The sequence below is a fragment of the Podarcis vaucheri genome (assembly GCF_965113315.1).
Source record: "Podarcis vaucheri genome assembly, chromosome: 9".
NCBI lineage: Eukaryota > Metazoa > Chordata > Lepidosauria > Squamata > Lacertidae > Podarcis > Podarcis vaucheri.
The window spans coordinates 78,334,268-78,361,877 of NC_138767.1; the positions used below are offsets into that span (position 1 = coordinate 78,334,268).

Below are 27,610 nucleotides of genomic sequence, written 5' to 3' on the forward strand. Positions count from 1 at the left end.
TTTTCAGTTGTGTAAACTTTAATCTTTGTACAGTAGAACATACAGTACTTGTCATAAGTATACAATTTGTACAATAATGCTTTCTTAATACAATGAAAAAAAATCATTTTAAAAACCCTGAAAAATTGTGCACTTTCTCAAAGTTTTAGCTTTGTTTTGCACATTGTTTTGCTTTTATATCAGGCAATAATTCTATAAGAATCATTTTTCTACATTTCACTGCTTTCATATACAACAGTCGTACACTATATGAAATTCAATATGCAGAACTACCAAAAGGAACTTTTCTTGAAGTAGTGAGGTTGTTGACTGTCAGGTACAGCCCCGGCTCAGGCAGTTATGTCAATCCACCTTGTCATCAGTCAACACAAGGTGCTATTACTAACATTGTAAAGGAGGTATCTGATGTTCCAGAATAAATGAGTTTAATTGTGTTGCAATGATCTTCCTCAGTTTGTTTTACATAAGCACTTCAGGTTCTATGTTAAACAACAAGTCATCGTTTCCCCTTCTGACTTCAAGTAGTAGAGGTGATTCATTCATTACTGCATCTTGCAGGTCAGCAGAAGTCTCCAATGGGCGCCCATTCACCTTAACAATGATATCTCCATCCTTAATCCCACCTCTGTGATGGCAAAAGAGAAACAGTAATAAGCTAAAGTTCATCCTTTATTTGTTTAAAAAACCCACAAACAAATTTATTTATTAAAACATTTTCACCTCCCCTAAACACTCCCAAGAGGGACGCGGGTGGCGCTGTGGTCTAAACCACAGAGCCTAGGGCTTGCCGATCAGAAGGTCGGCGGTTCAAATCCCTGCGACAGGTTGAGCTCCCGTTGCTCGGTCCCTGCTCCTGCCCACCTAGCAGTTTAAAAGCACGTCAAAGTGCAAGTAAATAAATAGGTACCGCTCCGGCAGGAAGGTAAGCGGTGTTTACGTGCACTGCTCTGGTTCGCCAGAAGCAGCTTAGTCATGCTGGCCACATGACCCGGAAGCTGTACGCCAGCTCCCTCAGCCAATAAAGAGAGATGAGCGCTGCAACCCCAGAGTCGTCTGCGACTGGACCTAATGGTCAGGGGTCCCTTTACCTTTATCTTAAACACTCCCAAAGCATCTTACAATGAATTGTTATTGTTATTGTTATTTACAACCCACCCTGTAGCCTAAGGTCCCAGGGTGGCTTACAGCATTAAAAACAATATTAGAACAAAAAACAAAACTAAGCACAGATATTACAGACTTCTCCTACGTGATTTGAAATCTAATACAGCTGAGACTTTAAGAATAATACTTGAAAATGAAATACCACTGGATATACAACTCCAGAAAAAGAAAGTAGGGTTTTTTTAGATGGTTAAAAAATAAAAATCAGTCAACACAAGTTGAACCTTGAATCTAATTGTGCCTCTGAGTTTATGCTGGATTTAGCATGTTCTAAGCAACTGCTTCTGGATTGTGACCAATATACCTCTGAGATGGAGAATTTGGAACAACTTCATGCACATAAATTCCACTACTGACATCTGGAAAATCTGGATCATCGAGCTTAAGTTCTTCCACTAGTCTAAAAAAAAAAAAAGCACAAATATTACCAAAATTGAATCATTGTATTACTATTGCTGCTGCAGCTTTTGAAGAATTCAGAATTTCTACCTCCATGAATTAACATTTTAAAACAACTTTGCAGTATTGTGTTAAATGGAAGTTAGCAGCGCAAGTGAAACTTGTAAGACACAGGATGTTTATGTGGCCTCTTGGTGAGAGGCAAGGTGGATGAGTAGTTTTTCTGAAAAAACGGTTGTAAAATTCAGCTTCTGGGAACAGATGTAGTACCCCAGAGAGAGGGAAACTCATGCAGGAAGGGGCAGGTGGGCTGTGCTGCAGAGCTCCTCTGGTTCTTTGGAAGGGTTGAGAAAAGCTGACTGGGTGTCTGGAAGATTAGGAGCAATATTTCTTCTCAAAGTGGGAGAGGATGAGTCCACCCCTCCCCACTCCCATCTCTGGATTTTTTGGGTTGCATCCAACAAAGCTGCCCCATTAGTGCAAGAACTTCCAGCTGAGCAATGGGACTTTCTCTCCTCTGATGCTCACATCTGCATCAGAGGGTTGGGGGAAGTTCTCTGAACAGATATGGGGGCTGGGGAGAGGGAGAGGAAGTCCTGGAGTGCAGGCAGAAGTCTGACGGGCCAACTTTGTTGACTATAAACCTAAGGGGTCCAGGAAAGTGAGCCTTTTTCTGCTGCCATTAAAGCAAACTGGGTGGACGATAAAACGAGTTATTCGTATTTTGTATCAGAATGAGGCCACCAGCCATGACGCTTCCAGGCATGTGCTGCTCAAGTGATTCCCACTGTGTAGCCTGTGCAGCATCAACTGAGGTTTGTGTGCAGAGAGGTAAACTTTGTTGTTGTTGAGTCGTTTAGTTGTGTCCGACTCTTCGTGACCCCATGGACCAGAGAACACCAGGCATTCCTGTCTTCCACTGCCTCCCGCAGTTTGGTCAAACTCATGCTGGTAGCTTCGAGAACACTATCCAACCATCTTGTCCTCTGTCGTCCCCTTCTCCTTGTGCCCTCCATCTTTCCCAACGTCAGGGTCATTTCCAGGGAGTCTTCTCTTCTCATGAGGTGGCCAAAGTATTGGCGCCTCAGCTTCAGGATCTGTCCTTCCAGTGAACACTCAGGGCTGATTTCCTTAAGAATGGATAGGTTTGTTCTTGCAGTCCATGGGACTCTCAAGAGTCTCCTCCAGCACCATAATTCAAATTAATAAGAGGCTGCTGCCTAAGCCATCCTTCGGAGAATGTATTTTTCACTCTGCCCACCCACATAAACAAGGAACGGGGGCCCTTTCTTGCTGCCTGGCAGAGGAAGGGCAGTGAGACGAGAGGATTGCAGAGAAATCAGGGTGGCACCCAGAGGTCACCTTGCCAAGGGACCCCTCAGACTTGGCAGTGCTGCTGGTTGGCATTCCTTTTTGGAGTCTGCTGAAATAAGCCCTTTCTCATCAGCTGCTGGGCCTTGAGGGGCCTGTGAAGAGCCCAGGAGTCTCAGGGAATTGGGGAACATCCTAACAGGGTGTTCAGGGAGTTCGAAGGATTCTGCTGCTGCCAATGCCACCCTGCAGCTGCGAGGGAACTTCTTGCCAATTTTGTTTAATTAAAAAAAATGTGTTCTGCTTCTCTTAGCAACCCAAAGTTATCCCCAAAGCCTCAACACCACAATGGAAGATCACAGCTTCCTTGTGGAGGAATCGCTGCAAGCCCCTCTTATCACAGTACACAGCTCACACGTAATCTTGCCTGAGAAACTATTTCCACAAACAAGCTGGCTGTTGGATCAGCCGAACCCAATTCTCTGTTCCAATGTGTTGTCTCCCAACAGTTTTTCATATTTTATTTTACAAAATGCAGTTGCAGAAACTGTGATCTAAAATGGAATATGAGCCTACAGTTCTTTTCTGCCAAAAACCACTCCCCTCCCAGCTGGTTCTGCCCTGAGACAAGCAGCTTTTGGGGTGTGTACTATTGTTTTGTTTTTAATCAGGAAAACCTGAGTGGTCAAGGATTAAGAAGTCTCTTATCCTCTGTGCTTATCTTCCACTTTAGATGGCACCCTTAATTTTGTAAAAGGAAAAATACTGGGGGCAAACGACATGTCATGTGAACTTTGGTCCTTAGTCATTATAAACTCAGGAGTGTCTCTAATAAAACATAAAATCACAGCCTAGCTACACACGCCCATGCACACATGTAAGAGGCATTCACATGCATAAGCTGCCTTCTGCAAACACTGTGGATGTGCATTCACACCCTCGTTCAAGGTTATTGTCTGTGGTAAGGTGCTTTGCCTCAGGCGAGCTTCTTGTGGCCACCCCCTTCAACAAGACAACAGCAGCTTCTCCACCGCTTCCAGACTGAGATGGGAGGCAGCTGCTGCTGCTGCAGACTGTGGGATGTGATCCATGAGAAGCAGACAAGTATAACATTCCTTGAAATGCTAGAGAAGACATGCAAGGGGAAGTTTGGTCCAGCCAGTCAAAACTCCCTGTTCCTCCTGGCTGGAGCATCCTTCTTTTTGCATGTGATAGAAGGTGGGCGTGACCTAACCTGTCCAGGTTCCTTCTTCGTTTGACCAGCTTTTAGCTCGGACTGCTCTGCTAGATCTCAGCTAGCAGAAGCACTGGGATTATTCCCCCATATGGGGTAGATCTTCATGTACATATTTGTAACTAAGTCTGCCTTCAGGAATCCAACTGTGAACTGATGTAAGTAAACTTCTTTTATTGACTTTGAATAAGATTGTGGTGTCTTTATTCTTTTAAAATGGATTCAAGGGAACTTAACTAGGAATGTACAATTCAATCTGAGACAGACAGAATTGTATAATAGTGAGAGGCTCACACGGGCCTGCATCCAGCTATCTGCTGTGCGTGTAAAAAGGGGAATGTAACTCTGCTAAGTAAAGGAACTTGCTAGCACATTAGGAAGGATATTAATAAACAATATATCCTCTCCTGCCACCCTGAACATTCCCACACAGATGTTCCTCACTGCTTGCCAAAATGAGCAGTTAGGCAGAGCAGAGAGGAGCAGCTGCGGTCCATGCTTGCTCTGCTCTCTCCCAAGAGGCTATGGCACCTCCTTACCACCTTCATCACTGGCACCCTCAGATGTACAGGAGATGAACTTTACCTGTCCTCTCTCTCTGGACAGATGTGAGGATGAGACCTGTGGTCCAATCCCCACTGCTGCCAGCATCTCCCAGTACCTGGTACTGCTGCTGCTGCTCACTCACCTCTCCTGCCTGTCTACTTGGGCTGTCAGTTGGTGCCACAACACAACAGCAGGCTTTCCTATTCTGGGCAGTAGCTGCAAAAGAGAGGCTATCCGTGCCAGCAGGGGTGCAGTGCCACTGAGGGAGGGCAGCAGCTGCCCAGATGCTCCTCTTCCTACACAGCAGGTCAGGGGGTAGCGCCAATGGGCCTTCCTGAGGCATTATGGCATTGGTCGTTGCCTGAAAATGCTGGCCCCAGATGCCAGCAATGCTTCTTTTTGATGTGAATAAGAATGCTCATCTGGTCCATCCGTTGTTACACATGATTCTCAGCCCCTGGCTACAACTGGATTTGGGTCCAGGGTTACAATTCTGCACATGGGAGATGGGCTTATTTCAACTGGAATTATATACACGAATGCAGCTCCGGGTGTTCTGTAGTTCAGTACACCAAGAGAGACTTACGCAGGTGTTATAGTCAGCATCCTTATTCCAATAAACCTTTTTTTCATATCTGGAATAAAAGTGAAAGCCTAGTTAGCGTTTTTAAAACGTTCCAAAGCACAAAGTAACATAAAACACTACAGAATTACATAAAAACCTCTACATGGCATATAAAATAACCAAAGTTTGTGCCATAGGCCATCTCTTTAAGACAGTTGGGTTTCTCAGCAACATATTGTAAATTTTATTTATTTTTTAAAGTTTTTCTATGCCTCTGTATAATAAAATAAAAGAACAGTGTACAGCGTCAAAACATTAAAACCAATGCAGATGATCATTAAAATGCCCGGCTACTGTATTTTTCGCTCCATAAGATGCACCTGACCATAAGACACACCTAGTTTTTAGAAGGGGAATGCAAGAAAAAAAATATTTTTAAAGGGAGCGCTGAGCAGAGCCTGTATGCATCCCAGGCTCTGCTCAGCGTTCCCTTTCACGAGCCGCATGGAGCATGTATGCGGCGCTTGCAGGGTTTTCCCCAGGAGGGAGAAGGGGGCAGCCCTCATTGATGGGCTGCCCTTCTCCCTCCTCAGGGGAAAAGCCCCACGCGGCTAGTGAAAGGGAGTGCGGCTCTTGGGGGCTTTTCTGGGAGGTGGGGAAGGGACTGAGGGGCTGCCCTCTGTCACTTCCCCCAGCTCCCACAAAAGCCAGCAAGAGCCGTGCGCTCTTTAAAGGGAGCACGGCACCTGCGGGCTTTTCTACGAGGAGGGAGAAGGGACTGACACAGCCAGTCAGACCCTTCTCCCTCCTCGGGAATAGCCCCCAAGAGCTCTTTACCCACCTGCCTCCCACCTGCATTCGCTCCATAAGACGCACACACATTTCCCCTTACTGTTTAGGAGGGGGAAAGTGTGTCTTATGGAGCAAAAAATACGGTAATTAAAAAAAAGTTTAAAAGGAAAGAGCTGCCATGCCCTGTCAACATAAGAAGGTCTTCACAGAAATGTCCCCAATGGCCAGGGTTGGCTCAGCTCAAGTGCCAGCCCTCCCAGGGCTCAGGTGTGCTACATAATGGGGCTGAGAAAGAGACCAAGGCCTGGCATTTCCTCCCTCAGGCAGCATCTTAAGGGCTCTGCCATAAGGGAAGGAGGGCAGAGAAGTCCACGTTTGTGTGTGTGTGTGTGTGGCAGCACAAACCAATCTCCCCAGGCAGCAGTTCAAGCCAATTCATAACATCAGGTTGTTAGGAAAGCTTACGGAAAGGCCAGACAATCTGCCAAGTTTCTAAACTATGTGGCAGCTTCCTATTTTTAGACCTTACGACTTACAAAGTTTATATACATGATCTATTTCGCCTAAGGTAAAACCTGTCTCCAAAGTGCTTTCTGGAAAGGCCAAGCAGTTCTATATCTGCAGCAGTTCTCAAACCTTTATTTCGCTGTATGACCTCAGAGCAGGGATGGTCCCCTGTCCCCAACACAAGGGGATGACTGACAGTGAGGCTTTGTTTAAACTTTGCTTTAAAAACAGCCACAGGGCCCTGCAAAAAGGCGGGGAGCACAGTGCTGAGAAGAGTGTCAATACTCTCCACCTTTTTCTGGTACAAGAACCCTCTCTGGCTGTTACTCCCCCCACCAGGAAACCTGTGACAAGGCGGACAGGCTTTATACTGAGAAAAGGGCCTCCTGTTCCCTGGTGCCAATACCATTTGGGGGACTCACAGCTCGGTTTAAAGAGAGACTGAAATGGACGGAAGAGCAAATGTCTTATGTGGTTTGGCCCTAAAACGAGGGCTGTTTCCATGTGGAGGTGTTTTCTCACACAATGGGTACCTCAGGTCTGAATTTTCCACATGTACATTGGTACAAGGGTTCCACACCAAAAAGCAGATTTAATTTTCTGCCTTTTGATTCTTAAGCCAATGTTTCCCGTTCACACTAGTGGGTGGGCGTTGAGAGGATATATGCGTGTGCTGAGTGCTTGTCCTCTCCTCACTAATAGTACTTGCCCACCTTGCATTCCCATTTTGTCACACTGGGCATACAGACAGGTGAGTCTTTCCGAAAACGAATGCACTTAAACACACACACACATCCAGTGTGCAAGAGTGAACATTACCAATGCACGATATTTCATAATGGACAAGGTGAAGGGTTGTGAATGGGGGTGGGAGGCAGAAGAATTCTCATTCTCTCTCCCCACCCCCCTTTTGTCTGCCCGCTTCCCTCCCTCCTTTCCCTGGCATGGAAACGACAGCTTTCTAAATAACTCATGACGCATATAACTCAAGCATTTTGTGAATATTTAACACCTGCCAACATCCACTCCTCATATTCTCTCCCCTGAGACTCTGATGATTCGACACCATGCTGCTATTAAGCTTTTTACTAAGTTTAATAGTAAAAAGCTCAATAGCAGCACAAGAGGAATGGGGGATTGTATCCATTAGTAAAAAAAGGCAAAAGGCAAAGGACCCCTGGGTGGTTAAGTCCAGTCAAAGGCGACTATGGGGTGAGGCCCTCATCTCGCATTTCAGGTCAAGGGAGCCGGCGTTGGTCCACAGACAGTTTTCTGGGTCTTGTGGCCAGCATGATTAAACTGCTTCTGGTGCAACAGGACACCATGCCAGAAGCCAGAGCGCACGGAAATGCCGTTTACCTTCCTCCTGTAGCAGTACCTGTTTATTTACTTGCACTGCATGCTTTCGAACTACTAGGTGGTCAAGAGCTGGGACCGAGCAACAGGAGCTCACCACCATCGCGGGGATTTGAACTGCCAACCTGATTGGCAAGCCCAAGAGGCTCAGTGGTTTAGACCACAGCACGACCTGCATCCCTATACCCATTAGTATGGTAGGAGGAAAACTTTCAAGTTGCCTTCTAGGCATTTTTTTTATTGTAAGTCATTTTGAATAGGCACTTGTGCAAAAAAGCAGTGTAGAACATTGTAAATAAAATAAATAAAAAAATAAGACTGGCAAGGCTCCTTCCTAATTCTATCATATGTACTTCATATATACACTTAGTGACCACCACCCAGCTGCAGAATTTCATTCGCTTTAATGTCTGCAAAAGAACAAGGCTGAGTATTTTCCCAAAGAACCATCAGCTTTTACCGTTTCTAACTTGGCTTGGCTTTTGGGGGTGAGAATAGCCCCATAGGTTCTTAAATAGGTTTCATGTTTTCTAACGGGTTGGTTTCAGCATGTGTGTACGTACGTACATGTACACACAGAAAGACATATGTGGTCGTAACCAAAACAGCTATTCTGTTAACACAGCAGACTTCTGCTTGCACAGCAGAACTTTCCACTCCTCTCTTCTCCCTGGCAGACTCCCCCATGCACCCTCAAAATCTGCTCCAGAAGGCTGGAGGACCTTCCGGGGCATATCTGGAGGTGGGCAGGGAGAGGAAGTCCTGGTGGCTGAGTAGGACTCTGTAAGTGCGGCACTGGATGCGACCCATAGTAATTAGTGCATAATGTTGCTCCTAATTGCTTCCCATGTTGCTTCTAGAGTACGTAGGAAAAAGGAAATGAGGGACCCATGTTTCTGAAACAGAGCAGCAAGGATCAAAGATGGAGCTGGGCAATTAATAGAGGATATTTTGTGGTTTTCCAGTTGTGAAGTGTTAGGAGTCCAGAAAGGGATTTTTTTTAGCGATTTTTCATGCCCTTTTCCTGCAACAGCAGGGACTTCTATTATTAGTGGAGAATTACTCTGGTGACTTGTGCTTCAAATAATGATCTAACCAACCCTGCTTCCACTCTCGTAACTACAGCTGGATGAGGAAATGTATGTGCAAATATTTTGTGACCTCTTCCTCCACTGATCCAACAGCTGGGGCCACATGGAAGGGACAAACTGGATGCTGAGGTTGGGGGGGGCGGAGAAGGGGACTTGGTTATAACCATCTGTGCATTGTATTTTATATTTTATAATTATTAAAATGTGCCCCAGATAGGGACCATAATTACTTTTGCAGCTGGAGGCTGAGTTTTTCCAGAGTTGGTGGAAATAATATCAGAAATTACGTAACCATTAAAAATGCTTCAATTATGTTTAATGCCACACTTTGTATCTAATTCATACTCACAGGCATATACTGAAATATGAGTAATAACAATTCCAAGAGCAATTAATACTGACATCTTTATGAGCCTCAACACACAGTTCTAGCACTTCATTGTCAATCCAACGTGAGAACTGAATCAGTTCAGCGGCAGCAACACAGGAAAAGCTGGCGCAACAGCTTATTGTGCTGTGCCTGTTCTGTGGATAAGCAGCCCCCCAGTGCTTTCTGTCTGGCAGCCTGGAGGAGCACTTGCTACTAAAAGCGTGTGAAGAAATGAAAGGGGGGGGGGGTTAGAAAGGAAGGAAATTAAGGCAGCCAGCTAGGACAGAATGCAGAAGAGTGATATGTAAGATTTGAAAGGAGCCCGGCTACTTACCATGCCCTAAGCTGCACTAGTAATGTACTAGTCAATTTCACACATGGGAAAATAGTCATCATTGTAGGCTCAACACAGAAGGAGGAAAAGCGAAGTCTGAGAGAGTGAGGGGAAGGGTCCAGTGGGATGGAAAACAGGATAGGGACCACTAGTAAGAAAGGAATGGGACCCAGCTTCTTTCTCTTCGCATAGCCGAGGCTGAAGAGGCGAAGTAGCAGCACTCATGGTCCCTAAATAGTGCTGGTGTTCAGATGGACTATTAGACCATTTTAATGTCATTTGAGCTGGCAAACTGTTCTGCCAACAGATGATACAGCCATAACATAAAAGCATATTTATATCAAATAGCACTTGCAATGGGATGCATGTGGAAAAGCACTTGGGCAGGAAAACCGAGGATCAGTTCCAGTATCAAAACGATATATGATCTCGATAACACAATTGTGATAATATGCTATTATAATCATGCATATTGCAGTACATGCACAAACTCCCTGAGTGCAAACACTTTCAGGAGTAGCACAATAACGTCATGCCAACATCCGTCTTATCACTGCAGATATGAAAGACTTTGTTTAAGCATCTTTCATCTGAATAAGAGGCCTCCTTTATTTATTATTATTTAATAATGCTATAAACTATGCCTGGGGCAAACGCTTAGTTATAACTAAACGTTTGCTTTTCCTAAGAGGCTATGCTCTAATGTGGCAATCCTAAACCTATTTACCTGCAAGTAAGCCCCACCGAGGTTGATAGGACTTGTTTTTTAAGGCATGTGTAGGACTGTTACGTAAGAGTATTGTGCTGCCACATAATATCACCCTGAAGAACTGTTAAGGTGGCCTAGGGCATTTCTATCAAAAATAAACTTTTGGTTGCACTAAACCGGAAGTACAATATCTTTCCCTAGTCCAGTGACTCAGGGCCCGTCCCTAAGCCATAGCACACCTTCCCCAGGCCCTTACCAGCCCCGCTTTGCCCCCTCCTTGGGTGTTTTTGCCTGCATGGACCATGCCCCTGAACTCTGACAATGCTTCTTGCATCCCTGGGAGGAGGGTGCAGAGGGGTGTGTGAGTATCCATAGAAAATAGCCTACTGGGGGGAAAACGGCAAAATTCACATTTGTTGCTCTGCCCATTTTTGCCTCTGAAAAGGTTTCCCCACCCCCTGCTCTGGTCCCATCCCCCGACATATGCTTCCAAATTTTACCTTTACTTTCTTTGTCAGAATTCTCTGACAGGAATCGAGCAATGCGATCGGAAGGAATAGCAAAAGAAATTCCTGCAGCAACCTTTAATGTATTGATGCCAATCACTTCTCCATCCTGTTGAAGTAAGATACCAACACATTTCATTTGTTATTTTAAAAGCTTTTGCCTTTAAAAAGAAGTGTATTCCTAACAGGCAGCTTGTGCTTTTATCACAATAGTAAATTAACGATAATCAGCACTTTTTTCTGACACGGTACTCACTGCCACAGAGTACAACCCCCTTGGTCATTTTACCAAGATAGAGTTGCAGCTTTGGAAGGGACCCTGAGGGTCATCTATCCCAACCCCCTGCAATGCAGAAATCTTTTGGCCAAACTGGGGCTCCAATCCACAACCCTGAGATTAAGAATCTCATGCTCTATGCTATCAGTGCCGGCACTCCATTTTTAACAACAACAACAAAAAAAGCTCTGATTGTATACGCTTGGCTTTTTGCAACTGTCATGTGTCGCCACGGCTTGTGATGCTGGACTGAGTCTTTGGCTTCTGCGTTCAGCTCTATGAGCATTCAGCTCTGCCTTGCCCAGTGGACCAGGGGCTGGGCTTCCACAGCATTTTTGGATGTCACAAAATAGACCCAGGGCACCTACCCCAGCTCAGTGGTGGAGCCCAGGCTTTGCGCGCCCAGGGTCTCGTGTTCGGTCCCTGGTATCTCTGGTTAAGGAATCCCGCAGAGCAGGGCTGGAAAAGTCCTTTCTCTGCTTGAGAGCTTGGAATGTCGCTGCCATTCACAATAGACTTAAAGACTGTGGGAATTAGGTTAAATTAGAAGAGGAAACAAGGCTGGGTATCACCAATGCGTTGATAGACCTGTCCTCCTCACACTCATGATAACCCAGTGAACTTCATGGTCAAGTGGAGACTTGGCCTCCCAGGTCTAGCACTCCAGCCACTACATGAAACAACTTCTACATTATTGGCCAAACTGAGACTATCAAGATGGCAATTTGGGTAACTGTCCCTTTTTGGGAAAAAACTATTCAATCTGATAAATGAAAGCAGACAGATGCTTATCAAGCTCCTTTAAAGTAATCTGTCCTTACCAAGTTTACCAGAGGTCCTCCTGAGTTTCCGTACTGCAAAACAATATCAGAAAACGTTATGGCTACTTTCAGGAAGTGAACATCATATTTCAATGAAGCATACTTTATCAGGCAGCAATTCTGTATTTTCTGCCCCACAAAAGCTGCTGTGTGCACCTTAGACTCATTTTCTTCACAGGGAGGCCACTTCAGTGCTGCTAATGCAGTGGTTTGACTTCACCTATAAAGGGTGCCCTCCATTGTCTCTCGAGACAGACAGATGCCAACAACAACAATATGCATGCACCATATGCAGACATAAAGATACACGTTCATTCCCTTGCACAAGTTGCAAGTTTCCGTAAGACGGCAGTTCAGCTAAAATTACTGGGACAGCTAGGAAAACATAAATGTGTGAGGCCAATCTTAGCGCTTTCTGCATCTGCATCTCTATAAGGCACCTCAGCTTCTTGCCTCACTGGAGAATGACAGACATGCCTGATGTGGGCGAACACAGAGTTGGTCTCCCACTCCCATCTTTCTCAGAGCTTACACCTGGCCTGTCATGCATGGGCTGTGTGAGTCACTGGAAAGACCAGGAGTTGGTTGCCTTCCACTTCCCAGGAACTTTATGGCTGGAGACCCCACCACATCCCAGATGAGGGAATGGCCGCTGAGCCCAACAGGGATGGTCAGGCAGCAGAGAAATGGAACAACCAGAGAAAATGAAGGTTCTCAAGCCATCATCAGTATAACCAAAAAGACCCCCCACCTCTGCACTACAGGGTCACAGCCTGATCTAAGATAGGTCGCAACTGCAGCGCTACCACCACACAAACAAGTGGTAAAAATTAAGTTATGGGATCACCAAGTGCATTTTGGGGTTAAAGGTGGGCCCCAGGTCTGAAAAGGTTAACGGCTGTTGGTCTACAACAGCCCTTTCAGGGGCTCTGACTGAGTCTGAGATGCCACGCTGCTGCTGGGATTGGTCAGGGTTAAGGAAATAGGACTAGAGTGCTCCTCCTGCAAAGAACATAAGCTGAAACATTAAAATAATGAGCCAATGCAAAACAATTTGCCAAGTTCTACAAGTGGCTTTTTCTTAAGAAACAAGGACAGAGGTTAAACAATGATTCATCAACACCAGTAAAATAGAAAACATTAAGCAGCCTTTGTTATTTCATAAATACAGACCACTTTCACAGTTTCTTTGAAATACAGGCAGCTGCCATTTTAAGCATGTTCAGTGTGCATGACTGTGCACACAGGCATTGTTCCCAACCCGAAGCCACCCCAAAAGTTACAAAAATGTCACAAAAAGGGGTAGAACTGGGTATTTGCAGGCTTTTCAAATATATGCGATTTCACTTCAACATGTCGTGCCTGGGAACGTAACTCCTGCGTAAATTGGGAGTTGCCTGTAGTCAAAAGATGTATTGAATGTACTGGACTGCTGTAAATTGGATAAACTGTAAACTGTGATATTATTGGAAAACATACTTCCAATAGTATGTTCCTTCTCAGTAGTTGGACTGGTTAAAAATCATCACCTCTGGTCCATAGATTTTGAGATTTCCTGAAATCAGAGGATTTACTTACATTGATGATAGCATCTGTCTGAACATAATCCATGTCAGAATCCTTCAAGCCAAGCTCTTTGCCATCCCGCTGGGCTGTACTGACAATCCCTGTTGTCACTGTGTTCTGCAAAGCAAAGGGACTCCCAATGGCCACAACAAATTCACCAGGCCTCAGATCCCCAGACAGGCCCATGGCGAGGAAAGGCAACTTTTTCTAGGAGATAAAGGCAGTGGTTGCATTTGAGGAGAGGAAAGCAAACCATAGCATTCCCAGAATTTTTTTTAGTAATGTATCAGAACTAGGGACAGGGTAGAACTATGAAGCTCACGGGGTGACTTTGGACTAAGTCTGTACTACTCAAGGCAAGCTACTGAGTTCCCAGGAGCCAAGCCCCGTGGCCTTACGCTCTGCACCACCCATACTGTGTGACTGCCACAAGCTTTGCAGATCAATCTCTGCTTTTCAAGGCCGCAGAACTAATCCTGACACCTGACTGACAACTCTGTAAACTGACCCCAAGGTTCCAGGGCCTCAGGAACCACCAGGCCCCAGCTTGAGCTCACTGCAGAGGACCCCCCCATCTTGGCTAAGCCCGATCTCCTTTCCCAGCAACTGTTGCTTTTGGAACTTGGCCTTATGCCCGCCTTGAACACTCCAAGATCTTGGGATGTATCGGTGCAGAGATGTTAGTAAAATTTACATACAGCCCCACAAGAAAATTGCATAAAGACCACCAGGACACCAACATTGTGTTTTCAGTCCAATTCTCAACGTTAAACTAGAGATGCCACTGAAAATAATAACTCCCAGGTTCATATTATGAATTGTGGCTGCTGCCCTCACATGCGAGATGAACATTATAACCCCCACTCCAATTTCCCCATGGCTCAGATTTAAATCAAGCCAGGGAAGAACTCAATTGCACTCTCTTACCCACCATGAAGGTGGGGAGAAATCTCTCTCCTTCCTTCTCCACCACACCTGTACTCCTCCCAGCACTGCTCTGTTGATCCCAAAGACTGTTGGGGAATATTGCTTGCAGTGCTCCTGACATCTCAACAGAGGCTTATGGGTGGGGTGAGCAGATACCATTGTACTCCCAATCAGGGATGGGAATTAATTCCAACTGGTTTGGAATAATTTATGCTATTTACCAATATCTTTTGAAGTAAAGGGAGTTTCTCAGCTTTTTCCAAGCCACTTCATGAAGTAATTGCGGGCGGTGGTGGTAAAACTATCATGAATTTAAACTTTACTTCTTTGTGTCTTTTATAATGAACAGCACTATGAAAGAACTGGAGTTTAGAAATCAATCCGGGTTTCCCTTTTCCTCTTGCTTCCAACATCTTGTCAGGAAATAAGAGTCACTGTACCATCTATGATTTATGTTTTAGGCGTTTCGGAGTGCACATTCATCTACAAATCTGTTCTCAATCTAAATCGCTTGAAAGGAACTTGGCAAAATGTAAGAAATTTCCATTTGTGGAATGTTTCACTTGTGATGCATTTCATGCCTATTAAGATAAGATCCAAGGGGAGAAGCACCCTCTACCTCATTGCACTTTAACCCTGCTAAAATCACTACCTTCTTAGGGAAAAACTAGTTGTTACAAGAGACACAAGCGCAGCTTTTTCCTGAGCAACTATTCTGATTTCTTTGCTGTCCTTGAACTGTTATCTCACACTTTGCCTGCTTTTCCCCATCACTCTCCTTCCTAACAAAAAGTGTGGGTGTTTTTTAAAAGTGGATTTGTTGCACCAGAGTACTTTAATCCACTTTATTCGTGAAAACCGCAATTTCAGGTATGTGACTGAATCCGTACCATAAAACAGTGAGAGTCTAAGGCAACTATGGAGCGTCAGCAGCCTCAGGTTTCAATGCAAATATTGGGCACACTTCCTTTGCCCTACTTACCCGCGGATTAATCTTTATCGTCGCTATATCAGATTTCTTATCAATGTCTTTGATTGTTGCATCATACGTATCTCCATTCTGCAGCTGGATTTTCAATCGTTGTCGCCCGGTGACGGTGGAGCTGCTTGACACCACATGGGCATTGGTTATAATTAGACCTGCGTCTGACACAATAAACCCAGATCCACTGGAAAGAGGGACATTCCGGCCAAACAGAGGATGCCTGAAAAAAATGCCACCTCTTAATCAATGAAGCTCGCCGAGAAAAAATAAGCAGGCCACAACCGTGATCTGCACCCTTTTCCCAGAAACAAAAAGAGGGCAGTGCCTCTTCCCCAGAGAAATGGCTGGGATGACAGAGCTGCTAAAAGGTATTAACACAAGAGAAGGGTTTGGATTTGATATCCCGCCTTTCACTCCCCTTTAAGGAGTCTCAAAGCGGCTAACATTCTCCTTTCCCTTCCTCCCCCACAACAAACACTCTGTGAGGTGAGTGGGGCTGAGAGACTTCACAGAAGCGTGACTGGCCCAAGGTCACCCAGCAGCTGCATGTGGAAGAGCGGAGACGCGAACCCGGTTCCCCAGATTACGAGACTACCGCTCTTAACCACTACACCACACTGGCTCTCATAAAATGCCCATAAATGCCATAGACCCATAAAATGCCATAGAAATCCCAGCACATGCCCCACAACAAGCATCCAGACACTATACGAGTGATGGTCCTGCACTACAGACAGCCTTCAGGAGCAAGCCATCTTTAAGCATCCACCTGAAACAGCAGCTACAGCTTATATGTCCAAACAAAAGTCAGCCATCATCAGGTACCGTATTTTTCGCCCTATAGGGCGCACCTAGGTTTTTTTTGGGGGGGGGAATAAAGGGGGAAAAATTATTTCCCCCGCAGGCGTGGGGCTGGGGCGGGAGAAGCCCGAGCTTCCTCCGACCCCAGCCCCCAGAACAGGCTGCTATCCGCAAGCCGCGGAAGCCCGGCGCGAACTCTCACAGGCTCCCACGGCTTGCGGAGAGCTTCCTGAAGCCAGGAGGGCGAGAGGGGTCGGTGCGCACCGACCCCTCTCGCTCTCCAGGCTTCAGAGAAAGCCTGCATTTGCCCCATAGGACGCACACACATTTCCCCTTCATTTTTGGAGGGGAAAAAGTGCGTCCTATGGGGCGAAAAATACGGTAATTCCCAATTCCTTTTTCTTCTCAGTAGCTCATATCCCAAGGCCAAACTACACATGATGTGGGAGACCTGGGGTTTTACCTGATCCTGTTTTATTGTTATGTGTTATATTTGGGGTGTGTGTGTGTTAATGCTTGTTTTACCAGCCACTTTATCTTAGTGAAGATCTCACAATGCCCTTTTACTTTTGTAAAAACACCTTCAAGGGGTTCCCAATTTGAATTGAGGATAAAGTCTGGGGGTTGAGGTTGGTTAATTCCTCACCCCTGTACCCTCTCTGGTTGGTATTAGCTACTGAGAAGAAAACATGCAAGTACAGTGAGAAAATGCATGTTTTTCCACCCTCCATGGCTAATGGTGACATTGGGGGGGGGGCTGTTGAGTGATTTGCATTGGAGAACTGATTTGGAGGGGAAATGGGTTAAAACGACCCTCAACTCTGTGGGATCGTCTGCCCGCTTTCAGGAAAATAAAGAGAAATTGGGTGATTCAGTCCCAAAACTCCTGTGCCACGTTGTGTTGTTTGGCCCTGCAGCTTAAGACAAATTCATGAGTACTGCGGAAGCAAAATGGCTGCCTGGAAGATTCCCAAGGAGAGGAGGCTGTGGACTCAAAAAGGCTGTAGGATGGCAGGATACAATTGCCAGGGTTGCTTTTGTGTCTCAGGCTCACTTAGTGTAATGGATTTTAATACCAATTATATCTAGGGGCAGCTCCTACCTGAGGAAATTGAGGTAGATTTTGAATCTTCTTTACAAAAATATCAGTGCTCTGACATCCACATTTTAAAACGAGACACTTTTCTGCTATTCTCCCTTTTTGTAAATTTTCCCTCCGGTTAAACAGTAAAAGCTCACAGTGAGTACAGTGAACGTCCCCCCATTTCCTCTGCCAACAGGTTTCCTGAGGTACAAGAGGCAGAGCTAAAGTCACCACAAGTAAGTTGATCTAATGGGCACTACAAACAGATGGTGGGTGATTAAATGCACCAAAACAGTAACCACCCAATACTGGAAAGATTTTCTATGGAAAATGCTCAGTTACTATTTACTGTGCAACTCCACCCATTGCTGTTAGTGGTTTTAGGGCCATCTACCCTTGCTGGTGGCGGGTGGCGCTGTGGGTAAAAGCCTCAGCGCCTAGGGCTTGCCGATCGAAAGGTCGGCGGTTCGAATCCCCGCGGCGGGGTGCGCTCCCGTTGTTCGGTCCCAGCGCCTGCCAACCTAGCAGTTCGAAAGCACCCTCAGGTGCAAGTAGATAAATAGGTACCGCTTACTAGCGGGAAGGTAAACGGCGTTTCCGTGTGCGGCTCTGGCTCGCCAGAGCAGCGATGTCACGCTGGCCACGTGACCCGGAAGTGTCTCCGGATAGCGCTGGCCCCCGGCCTCTTGAGTGAGATGGGCGCACAACCCTAGAGTCTGTCAAGACTGGCCCGTATGGGCAGGGGTACCTTTACCTTTACCTTTACCCTTGCTGGTAAAATGCAGCATTTTCAGCGTTCTGTTTGTCACCTGTGAGTCCATACTTGTTTCTTCATCCACTCCTTGGTTCTGCCTAGGCCACTTCTGCTGAGTGTCTGTGCCTCCAGCTCCATCCAATTGGCTAGCCGGGCCTGAGCACGCAGCACAATTTTTGTGTGTGTTGCTGACAGTATTCTGCTCTAAATCGGACATCCTGGACATGTGCAAAATCCACCTCAACAGAACGGTTGAATGAGCACAAAGTACAGTGGTGCCTCGCAAGACAAAAAGAATCCATTCTGTGATTCTCTTCGTCTAGCGTTTTTTTCGTCTTGCAAAGCAAGCCCATTGACGGATTAGCGGATGAGTGCTATTAGCTCTATTAGCGGCTTATCGGATCAGCTGATAAGCGGCTTAGAAAAAGGGGGAGGGAGGGGGAAAACCCGCAGGAACTCGCAAGACATTTTCGTCTTGCGAAGCAAGCCCATAGGAGATTCGTTTTGCGAAGCACCTCCAAAACGGAAAACTCTTTCGTCTAGCGAGTTTTCCGTCTTGCAAGGCATTCGTCTTGCGGGGCACCACTGTAAAGAGAAGGAAATCAAAAGAAATCTAGGAAATCTACCATAAGCCCGCCCCTGCCCCCAGTAGTCGAATCCCCAATGATGGCAAAGTAGTGTTGCGCTTTCCCGTTGTAATCAATACTAGGTATGTACTTGCACAGCATTTTTACTTTTAATCATAAATGCCAGCAGCTTACCTTAAGAAAAGTTCTATATGTACAACTGCTGGTGCAATCTTCTCCACCACATCTGCAATGAAGTTAAACTTATACCTTGGGCTGTTTGGCTGTTGATGATCTATACTAGCAAAGATAAAGGGAAGTGTTATTAAGAAATTAGAAATCAATAGGGATGTTGCTTATTTCTACATAATAGGAATGCCTGTTACGCCCCTGTCCCAGCCCCGCCCCGTTTTTGGGCCACTTCCAGATCCGTGGTGATGAGCTTGTGGGCGGTCAGCCATCAATCTGATGAGTGTAAAATGGTCACGTCCTGTATTTTATTTTGTCTCAGCTCTTCAGAATCAAGCAAATAATAATTTTTAATTTAAGGTGTGAAAAAACAAAATAACAATATAAATGTAAAGGTATCCCCCCCCCCGAAAGCTTTTTGGTTAGTTTCTCAGAGAAACAAAAATTGTCCCTGTATTTTTTTTGTTTGTCATTCTGCATGAGGACATCATCATTACAGGAAATGTAAAAATTGTAATTAGAAATAAATAAGTTCCCAGAAGTACTTGGCGGGGGAGGAATATTATTTTCTTTAAAAATGCTATGTTTTTGTTTTGCTTCTCTACAGGAGCATATCAAATACTCCAACATTAGGAAGGAGTTTTAAGCTTTTTTTAAAAAAATATTGTTTATTCTGGACTAGTGGTTCATTTTTTTAACAGTTTAACATCTCATTTCCTCAGACGACATGAGTCATAATTATTATTTTATTCCATGCTGAACCTGTTGTGCTGAAAGTTGCTTTTAAAAAAATATCTTCAAAGAAAATAAATGAAGGAAGCAGATTCTGAAGGGGATGGGCAAATTCCATTGGCAACATTTCAAAAAGTTTTCTTTACTTGCCAGAGGTCAACTTTATAACTTACAGCGCAAGTTCGATTTAGAAGGTGGATTTTAAAATTTATATTAACATTTAAATTTCTTATTTATTAATAAGTACAGTGGTACCTCAGGTTACATACGCTTCAGGTTACATATGCTTCAGGTTACATACGCTTCAGGTTACAGACTCTGCTAACCCAGAAATAGTGCTTCAGGTTAAGAACTTTGCTTCAGGATGAGAACAGAAATCGTGCTCCAGTGGCATGGCAGCAGCGGGAGGCCCCATTAGCTAAAATGGTGCTTCAGGTTAAGAACAGTTTCAGGTTAAGAACGGACCTCCGGAACAAATTCAGTACTTAACCCGAGGTACCACTGTATATGCTGCCCCCTGCTTTGGGCTTTGACTCTCAGTAAGTATATACTTCACACTCCTATGTGTGTTTCCGCACCACCTTTTAATTTCCCAACACCCATTTCTTTTCTATGCATATTTATTGTGATTCCAAATCCTCCATCAAAGTTATTCCTCATTAAACAAACAAAAAAGGCATTTTATACATTCAGCCACCATTCATACTTCTACACCCTGCCAGCACTCCAGAGAGGTTTAAAGTGCACGTGAGCCACACAACTTTGATTTTCCCAGGTGTGCTTTTGTGCACGCATGAGCATTCAATTGAACTCTCAAGGTCTTGAGGCTTCCTGTCCACACTAGTGAGATGAGCTGCATTTATTTGCACCCCGTGGTGTTGTCCTCTCCCCTCAGTTGGTATTTCCCCACCCACCATAACTTCTGGAAACCTGAGGTCAATTGTGGGCATATTTGTTTAACTGTGCACACAGCCAATTCTTTTCCATTTTTGAAATACAAGTTTTCCATTACACCAGACTTGCACAAAGGACCACCTATCCCCGAATGAACTATTCCAGACCTGGAGAAAATCATTTGAGGCCCTTCTTCATGTGCCTCCAACACATGAGGCCCAGAGGGTGGCAACAAGGGAATGGGTCTTTTCTGCAGTGGCTCCGTTTGTGAAATGCTCTCCCCAGGGAGGGTCATTGGCACCTTCACTACATATTTTTAGGCACCAGGCAAAAACAATCCTCTTCACCCAAGCCTTTGGCTGATTCTATGTCCTTTTAAATATGTGTGGGGTAGTGTTATTGTTGTTTTTGTTGGTTTTTTGTTGTTGTTGTTGTTGTTGTTGTTGTTGTTGTTGTTCTTCTTCTTCTTCTTCTTCTTCTTCTTCTTCTTCTTCTTCTTCTTCTTCTTCTTCTTCTTGTATGTATGTATTTTGTGTTTTCATTTTGGAGGCATCATTTGGTCTACCCATTCATATCCAGAGGTGTTGGGATACTGCCAGGGAGATAAAGTCCATCATGGCCCCAAGTCGGCTGCCGGACAATTCATCGATCTCCCGTAGCGATTAGCGACACGAGTTTCCTGAAAATACCTTGCCACATTCCAGGGCTCATGCACACTCTTATCAGCAGCAGCAGCTAGAAGTCGCACTCAGGTGAGCATTATCTACAGACTTTATTGAGCGTTGATCAGAACAAAGAAAGACATGACTGTTCTGCGTCAGTGTCTCCGACAGAGAGAGAAATCGAAAGCAATAGCAAACTTAAACATCCTGTGAACAGGAAATACGCAGGCTGTGACACAAACATCCTGCTCCCTTTTAAGGTGGAACGGAAATATCCTAACAAGAGGTACCACTGTAAGCCTATCATTTGCTCTTAACCATGTTCCATCTTCAGTGTACCAGTTTCTGGGCATCACAAATGGGGAGAATGTGGTTGCACTTAGGTCCCAAGAATATAAGAAGAGCCTGCTGGATTGAGCCAATCAGTGGCGTAGCGTGGGTTGTCAGCAACCGGGGCAAGGCAAGTAATTTGCGCCCCCTAACCCGTGGATTTGCGCCCCCTAACCCCCAGATGTTGCACCCGGTGCGGCCGGCCCCCCCTGCACCCCCCACGCTACGCCACTGGAGCCAGTGGCCGGTCTAGTCCAGCATCCTGTTTTTGCCATGACCAATCAGACACCCGAAAGCAGCACCTGAGCACAACAGCGCATTCCCCACCTGTGAGTGGGCTTCCCATCAGAATTTCAACCACCCTGTGATCTTGGGTTGAAAGGCAGCATATAAATTTATTTAATAATGATGATGACAATAAAAGTGTTGTGAGGTCTGCTGTGAGAATATTTGTTTAACCGTGTGGGTGGGCATTTTTTTTTTATTAAAAAATTTTTTTTGAGATACAAGTTTTGTGATATAGCACACTTACACAAAACAGTGGGTTGGTTTTTTTTACATAAAATACCGTATTTTTCGCTCTATAACACGCACCTGACCATAACACGCACGTAGTTTTTAGAGGAGGAAAATCCGTAGGCATGCCACCCGTAGGCATTCCCTCCATAACACGCACAGACATTTCCCCTTACTTTTTAGGAGGAAAAAAGTGAGTGTTATGGTGCAAGTGAGTGTTACGGTATGTGTTGCTCTCAACCCACCAGCAGCCCACTGAGGAATGTTGTGATATCCAACAAAACATCAGCACATAAGTTAAACCCCCTCCCTCACACACAATACTCTTCAATATGTCCACAGTTGGGTAAAATGAAAGTATATGTTGATTCCCCCCCCCCCAAACCACATTATCTGTGGATCAGGGAAATCCAAATTAAATGGAGGGGAGTGTGAAAAACATGCACACACTGAATCCATTTTAAACTGCTGTGTGTATGCAGCCTAAGATAATGGCTTTTTTTCTCACTTTGCCAACCTCCAAATATTGTGTTCAGAGGCTCTCTCTCTGCATTCCTAAGAGGCTTTAATTTACAGGGTAAAACAGTTCTTCTTCAAAAACAAAAAAGATCACAGCCCATTGTGCACATGTTTTCATGACTCAGCCACAGAACTATGAAATGCTGTTTTTAAAATTTTCAAATGGTATTAGTTGTACACACAGAAAACCAAAGTAAACATTTTGAAACTGTCTGAAACTTGCAGGAAACAACCGGAAAAGAAAATAATGTTATTGTTTGAGTGTTTGTATTTCTAGCACATTATGTGGGTTTTCTGGGAAAAACTGAATGGAAAGTTTCCCCCAAAAAAACTTCCTACTGTCCTAAAACCAAGGAGATCTGATTTAGCATGTTTGACATAAGTTGCTAAACAAAAACTTTAAAAAGTGTGTCATGTAAATTTTACATACTATCTGAAAATGTTACCCAATTGCCAAAAATGTTCAACTGGGGTTTCTGATTCGAGGAAAAAAACCCCATCAGTTCCACTTACAGAGCAATCCTATACCCTAGTTACACGAGGATCCAGGACATGGGGGAAGGTACGCAACTATTATGCCAAAAAAATAGCTGCTGCCAAATCCTACTAAAATAGCATTTTAGAAGTGAAGGCATTGATTAATTTCTATCCTGCTTCATATGTTTAAAACATCTCTAAGCGGTGTACTAAAAGCTTAAAAAGCAAAAGACAAATATTACAAAATTACACCATTACGTATTAAAATGTTCCATTAATGACACACGATCCCTCTCAATCTCCGAGTTCTCACCCATCCAAACAAACTCTCTGCTCACCCAACAACTCTTTTTGTTTCCATAACAAGAAGAGTTATGGAAACAAGAGACATCAACCTAGTCTCTAGGCTTGCTTCCCTAGTGCCCCTTGAAACACTGCCTGTGCCCACCAACTGGAATAGCCTTTCTCAACCATGGGTCCCCAGATGTTGTTGGACTACAACTCCCATCATTCCTAGCCAGCATGGCCAGTGGTGAGGGATGATGGGAGTTGTGGTTGAAGTTCAAGAACATCTGGGGACCCAAGGTTGAGAAAGGCAGATCTGGAGAGTGTGCTGGTGAAATCACCCACATGCATGGAGAGAGGTTGATGAAGAACACATCACAGCACCACCAAGCCATCAGCTCCAGTGACACAAGCACCACCAACATAATACTAGAGGCATCTGTCCAGAGGGGAGTTGGAAGTCCCCGTACGTTGGTCCATTTTGGAGCACAATACACAAATGGGAGGAGAGATGCCACCACACAGCACCCAAAATATGTATTTAGAGACCCACTTCTTAATGTTTTATCCTATCTCAAAATGGTGATAGTGTTGCTTGTTTTAATGTGACCCACTTTAGATCAGTCTGTGACCCACAGTGGGTCCCACAAGAACATGGAACTACAATTTGTGCCACTGCCAAGAGTTGTTCACGGCACGTCTTAGTTTGTTGTTGCAGCTTTGATTTGATGCTACTGCCAGAGCTGGCCCAAGGCATTTGAAGTGAACCGCAAAGCGGGTTTGTCACCCTGCCAGGGAAGGAGTGAGCGATGATCTAGATCAGGAGCAAGTGGAGAATAAGGATCTGCATTAGGAACAAGAGTGGGAGGAGACCAGCAGCGCCTCCTGTTTGCCAAAAGGTCACTGTAGAGGCGGCAGTGGGTGGGGGGCTGCCAAGGAGGTGCCAGATCCGGCCTCCGAGAAGTGTGCCACAACTGCCACTGGCATTCCTTGGAGGCCAGATCTGCTGCCCCTGTGGGTCCTGCCACCCAAGCTGGTTGCCTCACTTTGCCTGGTGGGTGGGCCAGCCCTGAGTGCTGCAGTGTAACATGCGGTTTGACCCTAGCTAGATTGTTTTTCTTTTCTTGTTTTGGACGCAGAACCACCTCCTCTCCCAGCCCCTTTCCCACTGCATGCAGGTCAATGTGAAAATAAGGTAAAGGTAAAGGTACCCCTGCCCGAACGGGCCAGTCTTGACAGACTGTGGGGTTTGTGCGCCCATCTCACATCTATTGGCCGGGGGCCAGCGCTGTCCGGGGACACTTCCGGGTCACGTGGCCAGTGTGACAAAGCTGCATCTGGCGAGCCAGAGCCGCACACGGAACGCCGTTTACCTTCCCGCTGGTAAGCGGTACCTATTTATCTACTTGCCCCCGGGGGTGCTTTCGAACTGCTAGGTTGGCAGGCGCTGGGACCGAGCAGCGGGAGCGCACCCCGCCGCGGGGATTCGAACCGCCGACCTTTCGATCGGCAAGCCCTAGGCACTGAGGCTTTAGCCCACAGCGCCACCCGCGTCCAATGTGAAAATATAATCCTCTAAATGTATAACTTTTTGAAGATCAGAGGCTTACTGTTAGGCTTCGTTCGGCATGATGCACTAGGAAGGGAACTGAAAAGGGTTCAGCTGACAGAAGGAACCATGTCAGAACAAAACGTTCTTGAGATGCTGCCAGTAGTACGTGCTCCCCCACCGGAGAGAGAAGTTAATGCAGTGCATTAAATCCTTCTCATTTCCCTACCAAGCTGTTATTACATGGAGAGGCTGCTCCCAAATTGGTCCTGTTGCCACGTTGGCACGTGGCACATATCAGGACTTTTTTGTCTTTTAATGGAATCAAGCATTGCCTTCACCAGAAGAATGCCCCGTCAGGAAGAGCGCACTGCCATAAAAAGCTTGCCCGCGGTGGCTGGCTCAACAAGAAAGCTGTCGGCAACAAGACAGCTGAAGGCGGAACGATGCAAGTTGTGCAACGCGTGCATACACACTCACTCGTCTTTTGCACTGCTATTCTCTCTGGTGGAACAGGTGTTGCAGGTTTCTGAAGCGCCACAGAAGCATACAATACCTGTTCGGCAGGGCGGAGTGAGATCAGTTGCGTAGCGTGGGGGGTGCAGGGGGGGCCCGGCCGCACCGGGCACAACATCTGGGGGTTAGGTTTAGGGGGCTCAAATCCACGGGTTAAGGGGCTCAAATCCACGGGTTAAGGGGCTCAAATCCACGGGTTAGGGGGCTCAAATCCACGGGTTAGGGGGTGCAAATCCACGGGTTAGGAGGCGCAAATTACTTGCCTTGCCCCGGGTGCTGACAACCCACGCTACGCCACTGAGTGAGATCACAGCGACCACCACGCTGGAGCAGTGACAGCTGTCAGGCCGCCTTCAAAGTCCTGCGTCTAAAGCTCCCACCCCGCTCCGTATTTCTCTCTCTCGCAGTAGCAGGACCCGGAGGGTCTGTGGCTCTCTGGGGGCTGGAGGAGAAGGCGGCCACTAAGCGGCTGCTCCCCCTTCGGGGTCTCCGCTTGGCCCTGGCTTCTTCCTGGCCTGGTTGTTCGCGGGGGTCCGCGCGGCTCTTACCGGCTCCGCAGGCGCCCTTCTGGACCTGCACGACGGGCGGCAGCCCCTGCTGCAGAGCCTGGCGCTCGGCGCTCTTGAGGCGGCACCCGTTGGCGTACGTCCTGCCGTCGCTGCCGCACACCGGCGCGCGGAGCCGGCACTGGCACACGCCCGGGCCCAGCCCCGCGGCCGGGAAGCGGCACTGGAGGTCGTCTCCGCACGGCGGGTCCTCGGCGCGGCCGCACGCCTCGCCCTCGCCCGCCGCGCACACCAAGCAGCAGTTGCAGCCGTCGGGCACGTAGCCGCTGGGGCAGCCGGGGCTCGGGCACCGCGAGACGTCGCAGCGCGCCGGGCACCGCGCGCCCCGGACGCGCCCCGGCAGCAGCAGCAGCAGCGCCGCCGCCAGCAGCAGCAGCAGCAGCCGCGCCGGCGCCCTCATGGCCGGCAGCCCCGCGCCAGCCTCGCTCGCCGCCGTCCCGGCAGCGCGACGCCGAGCCTCGCGGCGCGCCCCGCCAGCCAATCGGGCCGAGGGCGCCGCGCCAAGGGCGGGAAGGCGGTGCGCGCTGGAGCCCCGGGAACCGCCGAGGCGAAACACAAGCGGCAGCGAGCGAGGGGGCTTCGCCGGGCTGGCTGCTGCTGCTGCGGGTGTCGAAGGAGGCGCGGAGGTGGTGGGAAGGACGCCCTCGAGGCTACGTGGGGACACCGAGGCGGCTCTTCCCCGCTTGCCAAGGAGCGCAGCGCCAGCTGGAGGCTCAGAAAGGGGCGGCCAGCGCTGCAAGGGTCGCCTGCTGTCGGAGCGCGGACTCGCCCCTCCCCGCCCTCGCGAGCCTGAGCGCCGTCGGCTCTTCTTAGAAACGAGCCCCGGCCCCGCTTCCCGCGACAACAGGCGAAGAACGCGGCCTCCACACAGTCACAACTTGCAGGGCGTGGCGGGGTTTCCGTGCCGAGCAACTTTTCATCCAGATCAGTGCAAACGCCACTGCGGAGTAGGAGACGCCGTTCGATACAAAAGAGAAAAACGAAGCAGAGAAAGAAAGGCACGGGGTGCAGTGGCGTAGCGTGGGTTGTCAGCACCGGGGAAAGTCAAGTAATTTGCGCCCCCTAACCCGTGGATTTGCGACCCCTAACCCGTGGATTTGCGCCCGCTAACCCTAACCCCCAGATGTTGCGGCCGGGGCCCCCTGCACCCCCCATACTACGCCACTGACTGGGTGGAAGTACACATTTGCAAAGGCCCGCGTGTGATAAGGAATAAGGCATTGCCGTCGATGAGATCGATACAAGGTGGCTGGAAATGGCGACGGCGAGACAGCAGCAAGTTCTGCGGCTGTATGCAAAAACATACGACGGTCGGTCGGGTGTCTGCCACCACAATGTAAACAAGATCTTCAAATGTGTTCCCAATGTCTCATTGCCCGTTGCTGCAACTGCTGCCCTTGTTTCTGCTGTGCCTGAAGCACCAATGAACCTCCTCGTCATGATTCTTGCTATACTTCGCTGCCTTGCAGGAGACTGTTGCTTATTAGTTGCCCCCCCCCCAGCTCCTCTTGAGCAGGTGGTCTCCCCAAGGCAGAATAGAAGGCTACTTCTCTTAACCTTATTCACTGCTGGTACAGTGGTACCTCAGGTTACATACGCTTCAGGTTACAGACTCTGCTAACCCAGAAATAGTACCTCGGGTTAAGTACTTTGCTTCAGGATGAGAACAGGAATCTGTTCTCCCAGCCACCCACCACACAGAAATTCAAA

General features: G+C 47.0%; 1 protein-coding gene across 1 annotated transcript; it reads right to left on the reverse strand.

The window, feature by feature from the left end:
• HTRA3 (HtrA serine peptidase 3) lies at positions 1–26,300 on the reverse strand (the record flags this gene model as incomplete). Its single annotated transcript, XM_082238492.1, has 9 exons — positions 1–625; positions 1,469–1,564; positions 5,241–5,289; positions 10,879–10,993; positions 11,983–12,015; positions 13,561–13,755; positions 15,458–15,680; positions 18,861–18,960; positions 25,883–26,300. 9 exons carry the CDS (start codon positions 26,298–26,300, stop codon positions 460–462), a joined length of 1,395 nt encoding a protein of 464 aa, XP_082094618.1. The 3' UTR covers positions 1–459.
• Between the last annotated feature and the right edge of the window lie 1,310 nt (positions 26,301–27,610).